Source organism: Leuresthes tenuis, unplaced genomic scaffold (assembly GCF_036924035.1).
Source record: "Leuresthes tenuis unplaced genomic scaffold, fLeuTen1.0.hap1 SCAF_15, whole genome shotgun sequence".
NCBI lineage: Eukaryota > Metazoa > Chordata > Actinopteri > Atheriniformes > Atherinopsidae > Leuresthes > Leuresthes tenuis.
In genome coordinates this window covers 28343789-28367261 of record NW_027325369.1, presented here as the reverse complement: position 1 = coordinate 28367261, position 23473 = coordinate 28343789, and the positions used below count along the sequence as shown (strand labels likewise).

The 23473-nt window shown below is 40.2% G+C and overlaps 1 protein-coding gene across 2 annotated transcripts in view; it reads left to right on the top strand.

Moving 5' to 3' along the window:
- Window positions 1–23473, top strand: part of babam2 (BRISC and BRCA1 A complex member 2) — an 84061-nt gene that overhangs the window by 9292 nt on the left and 51296 nt on the right. For both annotated transcript variants that reach the window (XM_072365710.1, XM_072365711.1), the window contains exons 4-6: window positions 1766–1860; window positions 18372–18566; window positions 20791–20865. In XM_072365710.1, coding sequence (XP_072221811.1) covers window positions 1766–1860; window positions 18372–18566; window positions 20791–20865 — 365 coding nt within the window. The remainder of the gene's footprint in view (window positions 1–1765; window positions 1861–18371; window positions 18567–20790; window positions 20866–23473) is intronic.

The following is a 23473-nucleotide window of genomic DNA, read 5'->3' as shown; positions in this document are numbered from 1 at the left end:
CAATGACTGTGTTGCATCAAGGTTCTGAGGTAGACCCAAACCCTAATACTCCCTTCATAATGATTCACAGTTGAGAAGGGCTTGTGGTCTTGGGACTTGGTGCCTTTATTCTCCTGAATAATTGTTAATTAAGACTGAGTCTGACGGACAAAAGATCCTTTAATATCTGTGTTTTGTCTTCAATGGGAAAGGCTGTATTTATCATTCAGTCCTGTATTAATACAGGTTTTCATCTCCTTCAGCTACAGTTAGCAGTGACGTAAGCATAACATGTGGGTGGACGTGCTGAGGTTTTTTTTTGTTTTTTTTACTGAATGTGTCTGGTCTGAACCCATGAAACAAGTCAGAATGTGCCTCTTCCACAGGTTGATGCAGATGAGGCAGATTTTGATCAGGCATTTATGTCGTTGAGGCTGAGGATCTCCCCACAGGACAACGTTCTTATTCTCCGGTTTCTCTGCGATGCAGATATAAAAGTGAGAGGAAACTACCCTTCATTAGTTATTTCTGGTTCCCGTGGGCTGAAAATGCCTATTAACCGAAGCGCGATTGATCCATTGTATCAGTCTTCACATTGGCTGGCAGTTCATTCTTTGTTACTCAGATTCCTGCTGTCAGATCAAAGAGGATAAAGGATTTTTCTCAAAGCTGTTGTCATCAGAAATAATGGTCCACCTCGGCCTTTAGTGTAGTCGGATGCTGCTCCTTCCTGTCACAGCAGTCCGCTGGGGTGTCACTGGGAACGATGCGTGGTACTTGTGCAGTGAAGGTGGCCATGCTGCTTTATTGCATTGAAGAAATCTGCATGTATGCACTCGTTTTAGTCACCAAACGGCATCACGCTTGGCTCATTTTAGCTTTTTTTTTCTGCAGGTGATTTTTGGGTTAGCAGGACATCTTCTCTTTTTGAGAGTAGCAGGAGCCTTCGATTCCCTCCACATGTAGATGGTTGATCACTCAGGTGTTCAGAAACAATTTTCCAGCTTTGTGTTTCACCATAATTCTTCTACAAATGCTGTGTCAAAGTTGTTGAGATAGAGACGTGGTTCTCACCAACCAGTCTTTCTTTGAAGATTTGACACTTTGTCAACAGACTTTGCGTGGCTTTTATTTGTGTAGGGAGCGGCACTTTTACAACTCCCACCGCCAGTCACATATTCTCAGCTGGGTTACTTTACTCTGTTAGCTCAGAGTGAACTGAACTGTGACTGATTACTCCCTGTGTGTTCAATAAAGTCACAAAGAGTACAACCATGTGTTTATCAGTTTTGTCAGGCTGTAAACGTGAGTTTAGAGGAATATCAGATCATTTTGTAAGTAATGATTGATGAAATCCTGGTAATTCTGGACTCAAACATGTAACAATATTAGAAATGCAGAACCAAAGCAATTATCGTTACAGGACAAACCTGTTTGCCAAGAGTTTAGTGTTGAATATGAAGTTTGCTTATTACTTAAGATGTTTTTAATAATAGCCCCCAGAGCTTAAGTGCACATTGTGCATTTAGTGCAGGTGCTGAAGGACACAGCTGCCTTGACGAGTAGGCACACATCAGATTCAGCCCTCTGAGGTTAAGATGAAGTCAGATTGTTCCAACCACTTGTTTGTGCTATATTCAAAGCAGGTTTGTGTACTAATGCCAAGAAATATGCTGAAAGGTTTTTATTTGTCAAACAGATTTCTATTAGACGATTGAACCTGTTAAACTTTTACAGAAATGCATCATTCATCCATCAGATACTGATCATTCTTCTGTTTTCTTAGGGGATATTATCTTCAATGCACAGTACCCAGAACTGCCTCCAGATTTTATTTTTGGTGAAGATGCAGAGTTTCTCCCCGAACCCTCAGAGCTACCTGTGAGTATTCAGAAAGATTATGAAATCCTGATGTATTGCAGACAAAATGCAGACAAAAAACATGGTAAAGTCTTTTACAGGGAATGCACACAAAAAGCACAGCTATGCAGGTGTGTGGGTGTTCAGGTATCCACCATTGTTGCTGTACTTCTGTGTTGCTTGTTTTGTTTTTATTCCTTAGACTTTGTTTAGACCTGTTTTATCTGCAAGTTCCATCATTTTTGCGAAACTGGGATTCACTAGAGAGCTAGTCTGAATAGAAAAAACGCAAAAAACAGGCAGTTATGTGTCTTGTAAGAAAAGCGGTAGATAATTATCATTATTATTTGCACTTAACTGCACATTTGATTGAATTTAATTGCGTTTGAGGGTCCTGTTAATGGATAAAGAAGTTAAAGAAGTTTAACTTGAAATTCATCACAATTTGTTTGACCTTCACTTTGTCATAATTTATTATTTTATTATGAACATTATCACCTTTCTGTTAAAGGCAATTTCCAAGAAACCATCTCCAGTTTTGAGTATTTTAATTTCATATAGAAAATGGCTACTTTTCTCGACATTAACCAGAGGAGCATGTCAAAACAATGTCTCCACTGCACAAACTGAGCAAAACATGTCTTTTTAAAGCTTTACCGTCTCTGCAGTATCACAGCTTTGCTGCTTTGTTTTTGATGAATATTAAGAAATGAATACAAGATGTTGGCAGTTTGGGAGGGGTTACCATAGCAGCAATAACTGCCTTTTTTCATGGTGATGATCACAAGGTAAAGAGTAAAAGTACAGCTCAAATTCATGTTCATATCAGGAATGTGCGTACTGATTGCGCCCATCTCTGCACACAAATATCACAAATATCATAATACACACTTTAACACATTTCAGATTCTCCTGAGTCACATTTGAAGCTGAATTATTTAAAAGCATTTCAATAAGCTTAGTTTTTTTTAACCAACACAACACAATACAAGAGAAGTAAAACACTCCTGATTTTCCACTGATTTGATATTATCCTGACATTTTCTTTCAGTTCAGTAAAACCTTTAGTTTGCTTAATATATATCTCCACAGCTTGCTGTTGATTAATTTCACATCAGCCTGAAGCTGAATGTGAACATTCGTGATACAAGGATTTCACCATAATGTGAACAAATACATACTTGCATATTAGCAGTGCAGGTCAGTTGTGCGAGTGGTCCCTGACTAAACAAATGTAGATAAATGTGCCAAGATCACCTCCAAATATGGCCCGAACAATTGATCTCAATGTGTCCTCAATACCCCTGTGGTAGTGTCGTTAATCTGTGATTAGATCATGTTTATACCAAATATGGACGGGACCTTTGTTTTAGTGGCAGCAGCCTTACGACAGACAGCCTGGGGTGCTGCAGTGGGGGTGTCAGTGAGATGCAGAAGTAGGCAGAACTGTTGACATGAGACCACAGAATCAGAGTGAGGGCCAATAAGGCTGCAATGTCATCACATTTTAGTCTTTTTCATACATGAGATATGTAACATGAATGGCTTCATCGACCTGTTATATGTCAAATATGCCCATGATGTGCCACAGTGTGCGCACGATAGTTACCATTCATTCAAGTTTTCTTATGTCCACACATCGTGTTGCCATAATAATTCATATAAGTTAGTCAAGCACACTGGGGTGGATGAGAGCAGCTGCAAAAATCACTTTAATATACATTTATTGATTAAATGGAGGTTACAAAGAGCTCTGATTAGCTCTTGTGAGTTTTGAATCACATGGAGAAGACATTCATATGAAAGTGTGGTTGGAAACTGGCAAAATGTGCAGGAAATTTTTATCTCACTTGAGGTGTTTTTTGCCTTCTTCGAAGTAGACGCAACAGGGGGAATGAAAATAACACTACAAATCCAGTTTGATCTGACAATGATTAGGGTGACACGACTCACCAGCCGTTTGTGGTCTGAGCCAACAATCGATAAACCCATTTACTCACCAGCAGCTTCCCAGATGTAATATACCATCCCAGATATTCCCAGAAATTAAAGGAATTCCTGAAGAAAAACTTGTTTGTTGTGCATCTTCCACTGGCAACATCGTATGTGCTACCAGCCTGTTATTGACAGGGTAGTTTATTCACCTCAAACATGGTTTGTTTTTGTTGCTAATGAATGAAAACCCAGCTATTGACTTCTTACTCTTGAGGTTTTTATAGCACTTAAAGTGATGAGTGTTGTTATGAGCTTTATCTTCACCTTCCCTGATCAGCTGTTATAACTGCAGCAGTTTTTCCTGTTCGTTTGGCTCAGATTTTGTAAAATAACACAAATCATGACAAAGAAAGTCATGGAGTTGGAATGTTTTTGACCGTCACAGTTCAGTTTTGTGCTGAGAATGTAAATGTCAATTTTGGATCCAGTAAGATCTGCTAAAACTGCCACCGCAGCAGAAGGACAACAGGGTGCTCATTCAGACGGGACACAGGCATGTGCAGTTGTCGTCACATTGATGGAAATGAGACGCTTTCGCGTGGTATGGCTAAAACGGGCAATTGAAGACCAGTGGAAAATCCTCATTACTTCCACTGTAGCCAGTGCAACTGCAGTATGTGTGACCTTTTGTACAAAAAAAAAAAAAAAAAACGGCTTCTTTTTAATCAAAATCTTCCACTGGCTTCCACAAATGTGCTTTGTTTTTCCACCTGAAGAAAAAGCATTCCGGTCGGAGTGTGACCTGAAACTGCATCGTCACCACAAGCGAGCTATCATTAATTGTTGACCTTGGTCAGTGCTGATAATGAAATCGACGTCTCTTAGTGGGAGCATTTTAGGTTTATAAATGTAGGTTGAAATTTGCAGGCTGCTCAGTACTTTGTAGCCGTCGTCGTTCAGCCTCTACCCAGATGTCCAGAGCTATTTTTGAAGCAGACTAGCATGGTGAAGCTAAATTCCCCTGCTTGTGTCAGAGTCTGGGAGAAGAGAGGGGAGAATTGCTCACCGTCTCATAAATCCAGCTGTGCACATAAGGGGAAGTACCTCTGCTGAGCCAGTGCTCGGCAGCCCATCGCTTGTTTATTTTCTCACTTATTTTCTCGCTGTGTTTTGCACTCCGTGCTTTCATAATCTCTCTGTTTGCCTCTCTGCCTGAGATCCTTCTCTCCCACTTGTCCCTCCTTTTTCCTGTAGATTTTCAGGAAGGACATTCCCCCTCTCACTATTAAAAACCCCTGAATTCCAAGCAGTTTCTTAAATTTCCTCCCACATCTCCTGGGAATTTTCACAAACAGCACTGGCTGTGAGTCTAGAGTAGTCTCAAAACAAGTCGACCATTTGTCTGCACAAGAATAATTATAGACTAGTGCAACAAAACATTAAATTATTTGGAAGACATGATAAGAATCTGTCACTTAATGATGAGTAAAACTTTTTAGTGTGCCACTGACTCTGGATGACCCCTAATTCAGAAGAAGTCAAACTCACAAACTGTATGTTTCTTTCCTTTGTTATCCAGTGGGGATAAACATTAGGCTAATTTTAGGTCCTCTGTCAGTGACTGGTGGAATTCTTGATGTCTCAGCAACATATTGCTCTTGTTTACAGGCAGCCAAGGGTATCATTAGCTTCTCTGTTTAGGCTTGTGTTTTTCCCTGCTGTCACCAGGCCTTCACAAGGTTTGTTATCCATGTTTCTGTTTAGACAGAGAAATGTATCGTTGTTACAAAGAAAAAGACGAGATGAAACACGGTGCACGTGACACACAGTGGATGGTCAGGACAGTTGGGTTTAATATGGTATCAGGGTTTGAAATTGCTTGTTTCTACAAATTAGGCTTCAAGCTAAACCAGGTTTTGAGCATGAGCATCCCTGTTAAAACAGAAGTAAAAGTCCTTAAACAGTCTTATGTTTTCCATGATTTTCCAATCACATCCACACAGCATCATTTTCCAAAAGGAAAAGAAGAAAATCTCCCTTCAAAAGGAATCTGAAAACACAACCAGAGCAACACGAGTTGCACAGTGACAGATAACTCCATGTACACAGTGTATAAGTGGGATGTACTTGCCTTACTGTTTTTCTGAAGCGCTGGTATTGACAACCCAAAGCCTTTGATCTTCCCTCATCCGCTTAAATAGTTCAATGTGCAGCAATTTGTCAGCACTGACAGACGATCACATGACAGTCGTCTCCTCCTCTTGTGCTGGCGAAGCAGCTCAATCAAAGACGACAAAGAAAATTCACATGTATTTGGCAGCAACGGCCACTTAATTTTTAGAGTTGTTCTATGAAGCAGCAGGTTGATCGGGTCTTGTCCAAAAGATGGCGACAGTGGCGGCTGGTTCCGTGTTGCAGTTTGTGTCGGGGGGCCTTTGCAGAACGTGCTGTTAGCAAAGTCTCCTGATACCATGTAAACATAAGAGATGAGAGAGTATATTGTGATGTCACAACGCACAGATGGCAGTGCGCAGTCTGGAAAGAAAAAAGAGAGTGCTTCCTTGACTTGGTTTTTGTCCTTTAGATAAAAGAGTTAATTATAGTTTATCCTACTTAAAGGGCGATGGAGACAGATTTTGCAAACAAATTCTGATCTAAGATACTTTTTTTCTTATATAACAGATTACAGAAATTATCGGATGTTTCTACTTCCAGAGAGTAAACTAATTCAATATGTGTTGACCTGGACGAAAAATAACGATTGCTGAAACAAATTCCTGAAGCTCTCGCTCTGTTTTTATCTTTCTGATCATTGGTTTTGATTTTCTTTGACTTTTGCCTTAAGTTTTTTTGTTTCTGGTTCATAACGGCCCATACCGCCACTTTTTGACCACACACGGGGCAACTAGATCACTCTAATCATCTAATTTACCAACATGCGGTAAGACTTGCTTGATAGCTGAATAGAGAAACAGACAAACTGTTGTATAATAAGAGCAGTCAAACAATGAACTTTCACTGTTTGAGTCTCACTGAAAGTCCCATTTCCTCTTCCATTTCTTATACTGCTCACTGTGCAAAGTGGAACCTCAGAGCTGTTCAGTTTGGATGATAAAAGCTTTATGGTGTGAATTTCCGGCAGTTAGCCATGAAGTAGAAACTGTATTAGTGTAGACTCATTTCAGCATCATTTGAATACTGAACACACTTGAATAATGAAACTGTAATTGTAGATATGTCAGTGATGTAATTATAACGAACTGTGAGCAGTTTCCACATGATTATTTTTCTCCCACTTTGAAGAAAAAAAGCACTAAGGGACCTCCCAAAACTTGTGTCGCTGTCGCAGTATAGTAACTCAAAGTCCTGAGGCAGCAACAACAAATAACTCCTCGAACCTCTGTGATTATCGAGAAGTCCTTTCAACATTCAAACCACACTGAAAGAGGGATAAAGGAGACCTGAATACACCAGCAGGATGATGAGAGGCCACATGTCCCACAAATAAACCCTTTACTGCAGAATATTTCCATGAGCCATGGAATATGAGCAGAGTTTGTCTCAGATTTATTGAAGGTTCACTGTTGCAAGGGTGCAGTGGTTGAGTGGAACCAGCCAACGAAGGCTAAACAGGATCCAGACTGTGGCTAATTGGCCTCCAGGGCTGCTCCCCACCTCAGAATGCTTTATAACTCATTGTGTGAAGCTTGTTTAGAGCAGGTCACTCATGTCAGCCTTCATGCCAACATTATGGCCATCAAGATATGGCGTATATACAGTGAAACTGTACAACGCTCAATACTGAAGAACGTGCCGTCATTTTAGGCTTATTTCTTTTCTTTTTAAAAGAAACATCAGTTCTGAATGGGTTAATTGATGCTGCTCAGAAGTGGAAACCTGATGGGTTAGAGCCAGTTTAAAACAGCAAGGCATGCAGGTCGCATTGGTTAGCTGAAAAAAGAACAGACGGTTAAATTGTTTATCAGTTACTGGTGTTACAAGTTTAAAAAAAAAAAAAAAAAAAACTACCGGTGGCCAGTGGGGGGGAAAGACGTTGGGTGTTCAAACAAAAAAAAAGCACTGGGACTGATGCTTCCTGCTTTGAAGGCTGTAATGCTCACCACTTATTGAAACAGACCTGCAGGTTGCTGATGCTTTGTGGTGCTGGTTGTGCTTTTGAACTGAACAGTCCTAATATATTGTCCACTTTGATTATGACCACCACTGAACTTCAAGTTTTGATGTGCTCACATGTGTCGGCAGAACTTGTTTTGTTGGAGACTTGGGAGTGTAAATGTGCTCTAGCACACGGAGCGCCGCTTTATGCTTGTTGTAACACAGGCCTGATCTAGTTCGGTTGTAAGTTGTTGTTGTTTTTTTGGTTTGTTTGTTTTTTCTTACATCATGCTGTTACCAAGAAAATGTATGATGAATTAAGACTCCTCACCAATTTCTCATCAAAATTTTGTTAGAAGTTGTCCCAGCCTGCCAATTATCAGTGACAACATACCCGACTTCAGCCAGTAAACCATAGCCTGGGGAAGAGGAGTTACTTTGGAAGGACATGTATTCACCAAACTTAGTGACAGGAATACAAAAGAGTAAATCTGCCCACAGCTTGCTGGGAAAAATGACCTGAGGGGAGGAAATGACAAACGCAGAGGCAGGAAGGGAGGGAAGGCGGATAGCAATACTACTTCCAATGCATTACGCAGATGATGTTGCATCATATGGCTACTTGCAGTAAGTGACGACAGTTAATGTAGTATTCCTAAGAGATAGCATGAAATGTATTTAAATAAGCGAATGAATCTGATTGTGTAAGCATTTGAGGTAGAATATCTGCACAGTACACATGATGCAGCAGGTCTCAGTGTGATAATGCTGATGCCTTTTTGCTTGTTTTTGCTCTTCTTTGAAAAATGTTGTGGTCAATTTATGATTATGGTGCACTGTTCTGTAATCTTGAAATCTCTGCTATCCATAACCTACCATAATGTGTTGTACATGCTTACCAAACACACCCACATGTGCGATGAGTTATAGGTGTTTCAGTGCTAACATTGCAACATGTGAAGCCAGAAAAGGACCATGCAGGTTTTCTGTGTTCTTACCCAGTCACTTTAAATCATGTGGATTGCAGCTCACTGACAGTTATTCATATAAACAGCTCTCCAGCTCCAGCTCACTCACAGTGACGACAGGGACATCAGATGAAGCCAGGCAACCCACTGTGGGACAGAATGTCCCACTCATGTTTCCAGACATAACAACACTGTCAAGATCTGTAACTGCTGGTGCATCATTTCCTAGTTATCATCTGTCCTGCTGTATTTGATGCATAGAAGACATTGGAAGTGGAAAAGATAGTGTTTTATTAACACAATCTGCAGCCTTTACCTTATTTAACCCCCCCAGGAGATAGGAGTAAGTGTGCAGGACATAAGGACAGTTCTCTCTAATTGCACCTCTGTCCTTTTACTCTAGCAATACTACCATTTGTCTGCCCCTTCGTCCCCTCTCTTTGTGTGTAATGTATCATTTCTCTGGTCTAGACTTGCCCAGTGATGCGTGCAAGCACTTAACATTTTGGGAGTTCCCCAGCATTTTGCATGTTGTTCAGACTGTATGTTCTTCTGCCCGAGACCAGGTTTAACCTCTATGGGTCTTCATGCACATGACCTCAACATGTTCTCACATGTCCAGCCTGCAGTACTCTGCTGGAGAGAGGAGAGGCATGCTGCAAATTCAAGGCCTTGTGTTTACTGCTGTGTGGGTCTGATCTCTCCACTACACAGCTTTCAGTTGTCACAGTTTGCTACATTTGTGTCAAATTAATTGTGGAAGTTGAAAGGTGAACTTGTAGTGCAAACTGACTGCAGAATTACAATACTGGATGTAACCTTCATTTGTAATCATGCAAGTTTGGCTTAAAACGGTGTGAGTGACGATCCAGCTGTCTGTCTTTTGCCCCAGTAACCCGCTTGAATTTATTAGTTTCCACTCACCTTTATATACAGAAATGAGCCATGATTGGCTTAAAATATATACCGTATGTATTTTCATGTTGTTGTTTTTTTTACCATTGTTTGAAGTTTGAGTGGTGCAGTTTAAATACTGTCATCTTGTTGTGCCCCGTCTGCAGCTGCACCACCAACTGTTTATCTCGAGTTGCGTTTTGATGGCTCTCTGTTGACATTAGCATCCTGGATTGGGTTGCAAAACCAAATACCACAGCCATATTGTGGCCTCATTTTAGATTTAGATTTTACATTTAAAAAGCAGCAAATGTCTAAAGAAAAACTTGAAAAGACCTTCAGAAAACCTGGAGAACTATTGCTCAACACCACTCTAAAATAGTATTACAGTAGTACTATAGTCAAATGCTAAAACTTTTGATAATGCATTGAGAAGCCACATCAGCAGACAATGAATATTTAATCATGAGATATCTCTGTGGATTACATCTGGAAACAAAATGTTTAATTAATTGTTATTATTCATAATATTCTTCATGAATTAAGAAACTGCACTTGTGCAAAAATACCATCTTTATAAGTTACCATTTTTATAGACTTTGTAGGAAACGGTGGGAAAGTGTGAAACTTAATTCAACATTATTAGAGAAGTTTTAGTCTTGCACTGAGACATTGTAGATATCAGGACAACTCCCACTGTGAACAAGTAGTGCGAAGCCACTCTAATGGTTCTCGGAAAAGCAAACGTTCCCAGCTTCACGTTTACCCCCTGGTAATCCTGAATGCCAAGCATTGGTGAGCGCTTCCTATCTGCAGCTCCAGCTCGTCCCCTGTTACTGCTCTAACAAAGGCCCTCGCATGGCCTATAAAGCAAGATTATGTCAATGTGAGCATAGTGTACCAACTGTTGCTCCTGCTTCCTTCCTGCTTTAGGGAATAATGCGTTCCAGCTTTTATTGGAGTTTATTATTGGCAGGGCTCACTGACAGGTCTGGGAATGCTTTTAATGGGAAGACTATTGTTAGCCACCAGAGATAGCTGATGGAAAGGAGTCTGGTAATTTCTAAACACCAGCTGATGGATGGGTGAAATTGAGCGCCGACATGGGCCCCCATTCTTTCACCCCATCGCAGTGGGTTGATTCTGGGCTGAAGAGGTGTCAGAACCCCAGGAAAAGTAGTCATGAAAGTGCTATTTCTGTCAACAAGTTGTTCTGTGTTGGACAGGAGCCGCACAGATCACAGTGAAAAACACTGGGCTGAGAATGCCAAGTGTCTTAAACACATGACAAGAGCAATTTAGCATGATCTTACACTTGGCACTCTCCGGGGGCGAAACAGGGTGTGAGCCCACACTTGAATTAGAGACTAACAGAGATTAATTTAATACTTGGGAGTTTTTAATGCCTCGCACTTTCAAGTCTACAGCGATTCATTGGATCAGGTTGCCAGCATCTATAAAAATCACATTTAAGACGTAGAAACAAATATCTTCTCTTGGCCTATATAATTATCTTGCAGTTTCAGATGCCAGTCTTTCTCTCATTGGACTAAGATAAATATTGGATCGAAAATGATACAGACGGATGGCACAGGAAGACATAATTCTGTCAACTTGGGTCTATTCAGTGTGAAGATGCCCAATTTAGGTGTACATTTTGTTCTTAAAGGGAAAACGCTGGTTTTGTTTGGGTCTGCCCTTAATGCATATGCATTATATATCCTTACTGAAGCTTAAAGGAACCAAAGATATGTTGACATATTCTATCATTTTGAGTAGTAACTCACTAATTTGAAATGTATGGCTCTGAGTTTGGTTAAAGAACAGTTCATATCAGTAACTTTACTGGCAGCCATTCTCTGTAAGAGTATATCACAGGTTTTCCCTTCTCAATACTTTTTTTTTTTTAATTCCACTTTGGATATAACATTTTCAAAGTTTTAGATATTAGATTGTAACATCCTCTGAAAAAATCTCCGCACCCATTAGATAAAGTCTGTGATGGGATTTTGGCTGTATTTACATGTTACCCAAACACTCATTTCTTAGCTCCCTTGTGGGTGCGGCTGCTCGCTGATTTCCCTGATTGCACAGAGTGGAAGGGCAGGGAGAAGGATATCTACTGCGAGGAAGAAATATCTTTCTGTCGCAATATAGCACTGTAGTCTGCTAGTCTTAAAAAGTTGCTTCATTTGTAAAAAAAAAAAAAAGGCTACCAAATTTGTAGATTAAGTCTAAACTGACTGTCTCGAGCATCAGTGGACCTTTTGCCTCCCTTGTCTTCTCTGTCTTTTTCGGCTCTCGTAGACGCAGTAAACGCCTTTTTGTGCTAGTTCATCATGTTGAATGTTGGGTCTGTTGGGGAGAAAGATCAATCTCACTGACTGTTTGGCACATTGAATTAATTCTGTCATGTGTCAAAGTGATCTTAACCGTTAACCGGATGTACAAAGAAATGAATGATTTCAAAATCAGATTTTGTCATTCTAAACACAATAGAATACAAGTTAAGTCCTCTTGTGCCGGCGTAGATTGAACGTCGGAGTTGGCACTTGGAAGCTGTCTGCGTTTTCCAGTGTGGTTTCTTGACTTGAGGAGACGCAGCTGGGGGTCCCCCACTGGATCTTGACATGTCTTTGGACTGGACAAGTGTCATTTAATGCATGTAATTATTTAGTTTGTGTTGTTGCAGCAGATCTCCACACTCTTATTACAAAGAACCATCCTCCAACTCAAAACATGCCAATGTGTTTTGTACCAACAAATGATTATGCTGGTCAGTTATTTATAACTTTGTCTACTTCAGCCACGACATAGCTCTACTTAGCAACACTTGCTATATGATTTATGCCATCATTGTAAACCATTTTCCCTACATTTGCCTTTAACTTGCCTCTTTTTAGACTTTCGGACTATCTTTTTTTTGTTTGTTTTTGTTCAACTTAGACTTAGATTTAGATTCACTTTATTGTCATTGCACAAAGTACAGGTACTGAGACAACGAAATGCAGTTAGCATCCAACCAGAAGTGCAAAACAGCAGTAAAAGTCGACTTAGACGTAAACCCTGTGATTGCAGCTAGGCCTTATTTGGCTTTATTTCCTGATCTTTGGTGAATCGAACTGCTTAGCAACATGAACGCTATCAAAATGAAGTCTGCTAATTATTTAATTTCTCTAAACTTTCTAAATTTCTTTAAACTGTTTTTCTTAATTTCACCTAAAATGTATTAGTCTTTGTAATTTGAAGAGGTGCAATTTAATCAATAAGCAGAGAGAAGGAGCATTTTCTTTTTAAAAGGCGTGGTGTTTTATAATATTTCTGCTTGTGTTGGCACAGTGACTGTTTTCATGACTCCGACTCAGCTGCTCAATGTATACCCCAAAATGCTAAATCCTAATGCTAATCCACTATATTTTTGATATGCAGTTTTTAACATTGATAATGAATCAAATCCTAATATCTTAAGGTAATACGATTATAAATTGCCCTTACTGATATGCACTCTTTTCAAAAAATAGAAGGTATCAGTGGTTTATTTGTTGGAGTGACAGGTTTTATCATCAGCCAAGGTAAGGCTTAAATCATCTGACACCGGTTTAGCCCATGTGTTGTGACAAAATAATTGGATTATAAGGTCTAGATTGAACCGGGGACTATTGTTGAGGCCTGTGATACTTACCCCCTGTGGTTAAAGCCCTAAGAAAGATGTTCCTTCCAAACAGACTGATCTAGAGGGCATGCGTTTGACTTTTTCTTTTCACGTCATTTCATCAGATGTTAAATATCAGCTTTCAAACTGCTCGGTTTGGGACTATAGCATCTTTTATGTTTTTACATGTATCAAATCTGTACATTTTCCACAGGGCTTAACCTACTCGTGAAAAAAATAAAAAACAAAAAAACAACACATAGATTTGTTTTGGCACACACAGCCTTCAGCAGAGCGTGTAAAATCAATTCAGTGAAGAGTCTGTACAGACTCACATGTCTGCACACAGCCGCGCCACACACTGCAACACATGAACAGAGCTTTTTGGCTCAGTGCTTCTCATTCTCTTTGCCTCCATGTTCGACCAATGTTCGCTTCAGCGTTCAAGCGCTACCTTGTTAACTCGGAGTCAGAACATTCAGTTCAACATGAGCAAAACTAGTGATGTGTCCTGTTATTGGCCTTAATGGGGACTTTTTTAGCCATTTTAGCTGTTCAATTTTAGAGCAGTGATGGAATTTGTTACTGTCAGTCACTCCATTGTTCAAGATATCTCAACCTCTTAAGGAAGGCCATAACATTTTAGTCTTTCAGGATCCTCAGACGGTGGGTCAAACAGATTATTGCTGCTGCTTTGACTTTCCCTCTAGTGCAACAATGAGACGGAGAGATGTCTTGACAACCACTGTATGGTTTAGAATACAGAATGTTTGCTTATATGCAGTGAAATGTTTCATTCTGTACTGACCACATTTTGAACAGGCACCCATGGCTCCCACTTGATGTGAATTTTTGCTGGCCTCATGATTCAGTTAGATTCACCTCAACATTTTGCTTCCTATTTAGCATTTTCCAAACATTTTCTTTTCCTTCTGCTTGCATTGAGCCTGCTGGGTTGACAGCAGAACAAGGACATACAGCAGTTAAAAGAGGAAGTGCATTTCAGCTGCCTTTACTCAAACCCTTGCCAGCATAAACCTGTTTTCAAGGTTCATGAACCGGACTGGTGACAGCATCGTTTTGCTGTGATTTGTGAAGATAAAGTGTCTCCCTGCACTGTATTGGAAGAAACAGAGACTTAATGACGTGGCTCTCTGGCTTTTGCTAGCTTATAGAAACAACCAAGAACTGGTCTTGGAACAACCCATGAAACCACTTTGATGAAAAAATGGTAACACATCAATTTTGATGATTCTCAGGTGTTTCTGTTGCCATGACGTCAGGTTCACAGAGGACAGTGAAATATCGTAATATCTCTTGCTCCATTGGCACCAAATGATTAGCACCGCAGTCTTCTGAAGACAGTTTTAGGAGCTTTTGTTTCTTTTCCATGTATAGATAATCGGCTTCACCTGGGCGCCGCCCAACTCGAGCTCAAACCTCCTGTCATTGGCCACTGTATTGCTCCACTGGAGCAGCTGAGTTTAACCACTGACTTCGAGGACAGCTCAGCTCTGATTACAGGAGGAGTGTTCATCCTGCATTACAGTCCTCACACCCACACATCTTATTACCTTGATTTTTCTCAGCTTTCATTCTTCAAAAACACGTATTTCAGTGCGTGCATATAGCAATAAAGATGTACTCCTACTCTCTGCAGTTGTATTTTCATTTAGAAGTTCAGTTGCACTTTCTTTATTACCCATCAGTGACAGCAAACATGCAGGGTGTTGGTCCAGTTTTCATATTGACTTGGCCTGCTTGCCTGAACTGTGCAGTGTTGTTTCTTCCTCCTCTGAGCCCACCCCTTGCCTGCTCTTGTCCTCCTCAGCTGAGTTTCACTGATATTTTCTGTCACAGTCCTGACACAGCACTTGCTCAGTCGCTCCTCAGTTTCAGCTCACTCATGCCCCAGGGCTCTGACTGCCTCTTTTGGACAATGCCCATCCTTGTTTGCATCTCCCCCTCATTTCGGGAATCCCGGCATTGCTGGTAACCACTGGTGGATCAGGACGATGAGGTCACTGTCTCTGTTTAGCCTTCCTGTGCCACTGCCACCTCTTTTCCACCCCACCCCCTCCTGAAACAATGGATGCTTTCTCCTTATGCTCATATTGGCTTCCAGACAGACAGTCATGGAGACAAGCTATTGCAAGTCAAAGACACCCTGCTTCTGCCACATTAATGAATTAATCTAGAGTGTTGATTTTAATTTCAGCACCTCAATCTTTCCAATGCTGGCTGCACTTTAATTGTCTGTTCAGTTTTGAATGGACAGACTTGGTTCTGCCAGACTGCCACAGGAGAGCAGATAACTTACACATGTACTTTATCAGTTATGTCATCAGGTTTCATGGTTGGGTCTGTCAGCACTATTTCACTTTCAAAATGAGTTGGGGATTCAGTTTTACTTTGAGGACTTAAGGGAGACCTGAACCACCCCCATTACAAGGTTACTACTCCCCCTCCTCCCCATGGCACACTTCTCATAAAAGTAGAAAAAGTTTCCCCGTTTGCAAATTCATCAAACAGTTTTATTTTTCTTTGATTTGGTCTTTATTTGCATGTGGTGCATCTGCATTATAAGCACGCACAGCATTAGGTCTCAACCATTCATTTGTCCTTATTAGACCAGAACATAATTTTGCAGTTTATTTTTACACCATATTATTCTTTATATACATTATTTTCATTGTGCATCAATGAGCTGGTTCACTTTAAGAGAGGAAAACCTTATGTTTGGTCAAACTAGACCCGTTTGTCGTGTTTGGCTGCTTCTGCTCACGCGTATGAGACAGATGGTTTAAGTTTAATCCTGTAATGCATGGTGGCTTTTGTCCTCAGTGAAAGGAGTCAAGTGCTGTTCTTGATGACTGAAAGTGAGACAGTTTAAACTGGGGATCATATATGCATGCAAAGCTTGACAGAGATATGATTATCATCAGAAGAAAATACACAAAAGTGCCTCAGCTTCCCAAACTCCAGTTACATAATAAATCACGGGTCAGATGCTGTACTGTAATTAGTACACTCGTGTAAAATTAAATTACACCCTCTTTCAAGTCTAAGATTTTATGTATTAGGACATAATGAAAAGAGATTACCAGGTCTTAAAATGAGGTGAAAACAACCTCAGAGGAACAACACATGATACATTACACCCTGTCATTATTTATTGAGCAAAAACTGAGACAGAATGGTGTGAAAAACTAAGTCCACCTAATGATCCTACAGCTTGTTGAAGCAGCTTGTTGAAGCAGTTTTAGCAGCGATAAGTTGAAGTAATGGTGACGTTATCAGTCTCTCACATGGTTGCGGAGGAATTTTGGCCCACTCTTCTTTTTACGCTGCTTCAGCTCATTGAGGTTTGCAGCATTGGTTTCTGCACAGCTCTCTTAAGGTCCCACCACAGCATTTCAGTCAGGCAGAGGTCTGGACTTTGACTGGACCATTGCAACACCTTGATTCTTTTCTTTTTCAGACATTCTGTTGTAGATTTGCTGCTGTGTTTGGGATCATTGTCCTTTTGATGAGTCTGTTTCAGCCCAGCTTTAGCTGTGGGACAGATGGCCTCACATTTGACTCTAGAATACTTTGGTATAAAGAGGAGTTCATGGTGGACTGAATGACTGCAAGGTGCCCAGGTCCAGGTCCTGTGGCTGCAGAACAAGCCCAGATCATCAGCCCTCCACCACCGTGCTTGACAGCTGGTATGAGGTGTTTGTGCTGATATGCTGTGTTTGGTTTCCTCCAAACGTGCTGCTGTGCATTATGACCAAACATCTCCACTTTGCTCTGGTCTGTCCAAAGGACATTGTTCCAGAAGTCTTGTGCTTAGTTCAGATGCAGCTTTGCAAACCTAAGCTTTGCTGACTAAATTTCTGCTTTTATAGAGATGCTCACACTCACTGCTGATCAGTTAATCAAGTGCATTTGATGAGCAGCTCCTGACTGCTATTTACCCTCTTAATTCCTGTGGCAACAGTAACAGACTTCTGCATTTTGACTTAGTAAAATAAATAATGACTCGCTGTAATGTTTATGTTAGTTTTAGACCTGATATGGACCAGATCATTTCCCTGATATGTAAAACCTTAGAACTCAAAGAATAAACACTCTCCAAAGTATCTATAAATATCAGACATTGTCGCACTGGGAGTTAGAAAAGCGAAGTGGCAAATCGCGGAGGTCAGACTTGGTACTTTTCCATATCAGTTGAAATCACTGTGTGGTCACAGGACATCCTTCAGCACTACCCTTTCCGTCTGATCTTTTAATGGAAATTAGTTGGTCAGTATCAGGTTTTTGACTTACTTTTTTTTTGTCTTCCTTTGACAAACTTGTTCCATTGCAGTATTCTTCCTAAATCCTACTATTATTCTGAGCCTTTGATGCAAATGCTTTCAATTAGTTTTCAACATTTTCTTGTATTTATTATGTTTAGATGGGCTATTTGAAACTCTTCAGACACTCTTCATCTAACTCCATTTTCCACTGGATTCCAGCTGCATGTTTGATGACTGTATTTCTTGTTATGCTGGAAATGTTGGTTTGCTGGTCAGAAGTTACAGTTAGTCATCAGTTACATTTGAATACTCCTTCCTTATCAGCCCTATCCTCTCTGCTTGTTCTGATACACAAAGTGAGAGATTTGTTTCAGTGCTGTTTGGCTGTTTGTTTACAAAAACCTTTTAAACATGGTGGAAAGGTAAAGACAGAAGACTTCATATACTGGTATGAATTAGAGTATTATTCCTTAAAATTGCAAGATTTGGCATGATACATTGGAAGTGAACTGTGCTCCATCAATATCCTTTAGATTAGTCCTTAAAGCCATTTTGGTGGATTTATTTTTAGATCTGCCCAAAAAAAGGCAGTTGCTGAGCAGTTAGTTTATCTTATTCTACAGTAATCTACTAATTTTGCTAATTTGTCTTACTCCTCTTGCTCTCTGGTGTGTGTTGCAGCACTTGGTCCACTGGGATGCAGGGAACCCAGAGTGTTTACTTCAGCTGGTGAAGGAGCTCATCCAGCAGTACCATCAATACCAGTGCCAGCGTCTGCGTGAGAGCTCCAGGCTTCTGTTTGAGTACGACAGCCTGCTAGAAGATCCAAGCTATGGCCGCAACTTGGAGATTTACGCCGGACGGAAGAACAGCTGGGTAAGAGCCTTGTCACGGACGTTCTGTGGTGTCTGAGATTTTACAGAATCAAATCAATGTAGTTTATTGATTGAAAAATGTTGGCTACATCCCTTATTTATTAATTCATATCATTGATATAATAAAACATTTGATGTAATCAAATTACTGTCGTAAGAGCCACTCTCTTTTGTGGAAAACTTTCCACAGGAAACAGCGTGTGATAAGACTTCCTGTTCTTTGAACAAAAGCTTTGCTGTTTGAACATGTTTTTTTATTTAAAACTGGACTGCTGGTCACTCACAACATGCTTGCACACATTTCTCTATGCTGTAGTGCTGTGTGCATTCTGCTTCCCTTTGCCACATCATATCTCTGTGAGATGGGCTCTTCAGCTGTTGCTTCACTGAAAACAAAATACAGATCCCAACTGAACGTTGAGCATGAGTTGAGAGTGGCGGTATCAAGCCTGCAACCCCTCTTTGAAAAGATGTGCAATGCAAAACAGGCTCATTGCTGCCACTAATGCAGGGATAACAATCATATGTTCACTTGTTCACCTGTTTGCTCTTCTTGTCTTTTTTTAACAGATTGCAAAATGACACTTTTTTCCTTTTTATTTTTGAACTTTTGAGCAGTTATTTGATGTACTTAGAATTTAGATACAACATGATGTTACTTGATGTTACTTCAATAAATCGAAACATTTTAAGCTTGCATGCTTGCTCACCTGTCTTGCCAAATCTTGTCTTGATGTTATTGAGTTAGAATTTAGATTCAACATGATGTTACTTGAAAATGTTAAGCTTGGTGTATTTCATTAGCTTTGTGTTGGGGCAATGGGGGCAGGTGGGGCTTGAAAATTCCACCTTGTCCAAAGTGGGGAATGACCGAAAACGTTTGAGAACCACTGCTCTACAGGATGTGCATCTGTGTAAAAATGCATAGTTAAGAACTAACTGACAGTAACTGATGAACAGCACAAAAGGACGAGTTTGATCTTTTATGCTTCACACGATCAGGCTGCATAAATGTAGATATTACATATAAATCTTTGATATGCAGTGTTGGTATTAGTACAGTTAATTAAGTTTGTTAAATAACTGTGAACCTGTAGGAGGCTTTAATAGTTTAATGTTCCCATTTTCTAATAAATGTATCTGTTAGAGTGAGAACACTAATTTAAATTTGAGTATTGATGGGGTTTTTTTGCTCATGGAAAAGAAAAATGGTTTCTAAGAGTAATATCACAGATACAATGATTCACATAACGGTGACATTTCTGTAGGAAATGTCAGAACAGACGTGGCATTTTGAAATGTAAATGAAATTTCACAAACAAAAGCAGTACATCTGCAGCACAATCGAACCACAATGCTTGAATTGATTCATTGTTTGAATTTAGCACCATATCTCATATGAAGTGTATGCCTGCCGTGTTTTAAGAATACACCAAAAAGTTAATTATATTTTCTCTTTAGTAAATATGTCCACGAAGCGTGCGCAGCTGCTCTGTGCAAACATTTCAACATAACACTGAGGGAAAGTCGTGCTCCTAGTGATGTCAATGATCCAAACTCATGAGAATCTGAAAAATGTGTTCATTTTTTCTTTAGCAGTGGTTAACTTAAACTCGGCTGCGTTTGTGGTCTCATAAGATGTTTAATGATCATCTCGGTCATATTTTTTTATCCTTGAAAATTGGTGAAAGAAAAAAAAAAGCAGCAAAATTCTAATGATAAGAAGAAAGAAACAGTGAGAGAAGGTTTACAGACTGCATTTTACCAGTGAGCTTCCCAGTTGATGTAAAGTTGTGTGGTTTGGCCTGAAAAACAACAAACTAGGTAATAAAACCTATAACAGTGGATCACATTTCCCGTTAGACGTGGCAGCACAAGATAAAGCTGAAGTCTGAATTGTGTTTTGGAAGGTAGGATGGTGTATTCGACCTTCGCTGCTTTACAAATCTTATTTGTTACGATCCTTTTTTTTCCTCCAGGCAATACATCTATACCTGCGACTCTATTTAAAAAGGCTTTTAAATATCAACAATAATGTATCATTTCTGAAGCAACTAGAAGCATGAAATAAAAAGCATTTGAGGGGTTAAATTTGTGTGTAAATCACTGACTTTGTCTTTATGTTTATCACTTGAAAATGTTGATAAAATGTCATATGAAGTATATTTTAAACTATTTTATGTGCACTTTCTAAAGCCCTTCACCTCTGTTTCTCCTTTCTCCAGACGGGAGAGTTTTCAGCCCGTTTCCTTCTCAAACTGCCCGTGGACTTCAGCAACATCCCTGTTTATCTCCTTAAGGTAGGTAACCACCATCCCCACGTCGGTCATTATCACGGCCCACTCACTCTTCACATTTGGCAGACTTTCCTCAGTTCTTATCAGATGGCGACTGTTGATCAGTTTGCATCTTTGTGTGTTTTGAACATTTGTGCTGATCATAGTGGGATTTATTTAGATTGACTTCTGTGCAGCTGTGTGTATTTGTGCATGTACGCAGTCTTTGGGGTGGGGGGTGGCGGCTGTGAGTTGACTAATCAGCAAGCCGTCACTGTCGATCAGCTCTGAGCCGCGTGGTGTCTGGAGGCAGCTTAGCCTCAACACTCTGTATATGTGTATTCCTATCTCTATCTCTGCTTTCTGTTTCTGTCCTTTATCTCCTCTCATTCTCCCCCGATCATCAGCAGCATGCGAGCTGGAGGCCTTGGCTCTCCATCTTTTTCCAGCCTGGTTGCTGTTTGTGAAAGGAACTGATAGTAAACATAAGGGAAACAGCAACCGTCATCAGCTGTGTCTCTTTCTGTCAGACCTGCAGCTCTGTGAAAGGACTCATCAAGTTATAGTCACATTTCCACTCATGCTGGAATATATATATTTTTTTCTCCCCGTGTATGTCTTGAACCGGGAACGGTTCTAGACTGAGCCCTGAAGGAAGCGCTATTGTTGACTTTTTCTTTTCTTTTTTTTTTTTTTTTTTGACATGCTTGCTGTCACTTGCAGAAACGAACCACACACTGACTGACCTTTAACCAGTGGGTGGTGGCGGCTGTACAACCAGTGAAACAATATTATCAAAGAATCAGAATATTTAGCAGTCCTTTTTATTAAAACGCTCAAATCTTTGATGTAGATTATCACCCCTGGCACCTTTACCGCATCATTTTCTCTGCTTCACACGCAGGATTGTGCTGTATTTGGCAGCTAGGGTATACATAGTATCAGCAAGGGAGTGTCTGAACAGTGAGGAAGAGTATTGACTCGCAGAGAGGAAAGTAATGAACATCATCAGCCCACACCTTGTCCACCTACGCATTACAGAGAAGCATGGCTGTGCAGCATATAGGCTGGACTGGACTGCACCAAACTCAATGACCTGAATTTTCACTTTGACAGTTGTCATGCAATTGCTTCTGTCAGTGTGTGTGTGTGTGTGTGTGTGTGTGTGCAGTCTGAAGTCAATTGTTCTCATGCAGTGCACATGTCTGCTCTGGAAGTAATTCCATACTGTTACAGAGCAGCTGAAGTGTAATTAATTCATCCTACGGTCGTTTCTGACTGAGCAGATTAATGTCCCCGATATATTCCCCATATAAAGAAGCACTGGGACTACAAGTTCAAAATGAAAAATCATTCATACTCCATGGATTACACTTCTTATACGTCATTTGTTGATGGAGGTTTTTTTGACATAGTAAATTATAAATGTACTGTACTTGTATAACGCTTTACTAGTCTAACTGACCACTCAAAGTGCTTCTACATGCCACATTCACCCATTCAGACACACTCATACAGCACGTCTACACATAACTACGTGCTTTCTAACCATTCATACACATTCATACACCGATGGATACATCGGTAGGCAACGTGGGGTTCAGTGTCCAAGGACACTTTGACATGTAGCCGGAGTCGAACCGACCTTCCGATTGATGGGCGACTGCTCTTCCTCCTGAGCTACAGCCGCCCCGGTGTCTTCAGTGGCTGCAAACCACAAAAAAAAGAAGGCTTTTAGTTTATTTTTGGTGAGCTGATCCAGTGTTTGTGCTCTCTGCTCTAAGTCTGCATCCTGTTTTTTTTCTTTTAATGATAAACACATCCAATGAACATGTCGGGGTCACATATTCAGGTGTATTCTTTCTTTTTTTTTTTACTATTTGCCTGTCCAGAAGTTTAAAATCTGAAGTGGAGTGGCCCTGAAATGTATTTGAAAACCCAATCCGCTCTAAAACTAAATGCCACACATAAAAGACAATTAGTTTTCTAAAGATTTGTCTTTGTCTGGTCAGAAAAGTCTTGAAAGTAAGTCAACAATTCCCATAAGTAGCCCAAAATAAGTTTAATTTTGTAGAACTGCATCACTAAACATCAGACAGTTTTGGTTAGTTTGTTAAAAGATTCTTCATGTTTCAGCCAGCAAAGCTTTCAGTTCATCCACACTGGAGCATTGAGCAGTAGAAATGTTCTTCTCTGTGGTAGTTTTTGTCTTTTATATACAGTCTGTGCTTGAAGGGGCGCTTTAGAGACATTTTAATACTTTTTCTGCTGGGTTAAAGTATTCTTTGACAGGCAGGTAGATGCTGTATGTAATCCATTGACTGTAGTTCCATTGTAGTTTCACCTGCTGATCCGTTAAGTATCACATTTAATGCTGTGTGCTTTCTGATGTCTCTCACAAGTCCTCCTTTTTCAACACTATACCTTAATGGATTTTAAATTTTTGTCAGTCAGACAACTAACAATGCTTCTTTTTGCAAACCGTTGCTGCTTGTCTTTTTCTCTGAGCTCGCTTTCCGTGGCATTTAAGATCCAAGGTAATTTATGGTGGATGCGTAATTGCTTTCAAGTGCTCAGTACATGTTCCACCATGTTTGGCTGAACTGCTAAATGGCTTTAATTAATAATGAAG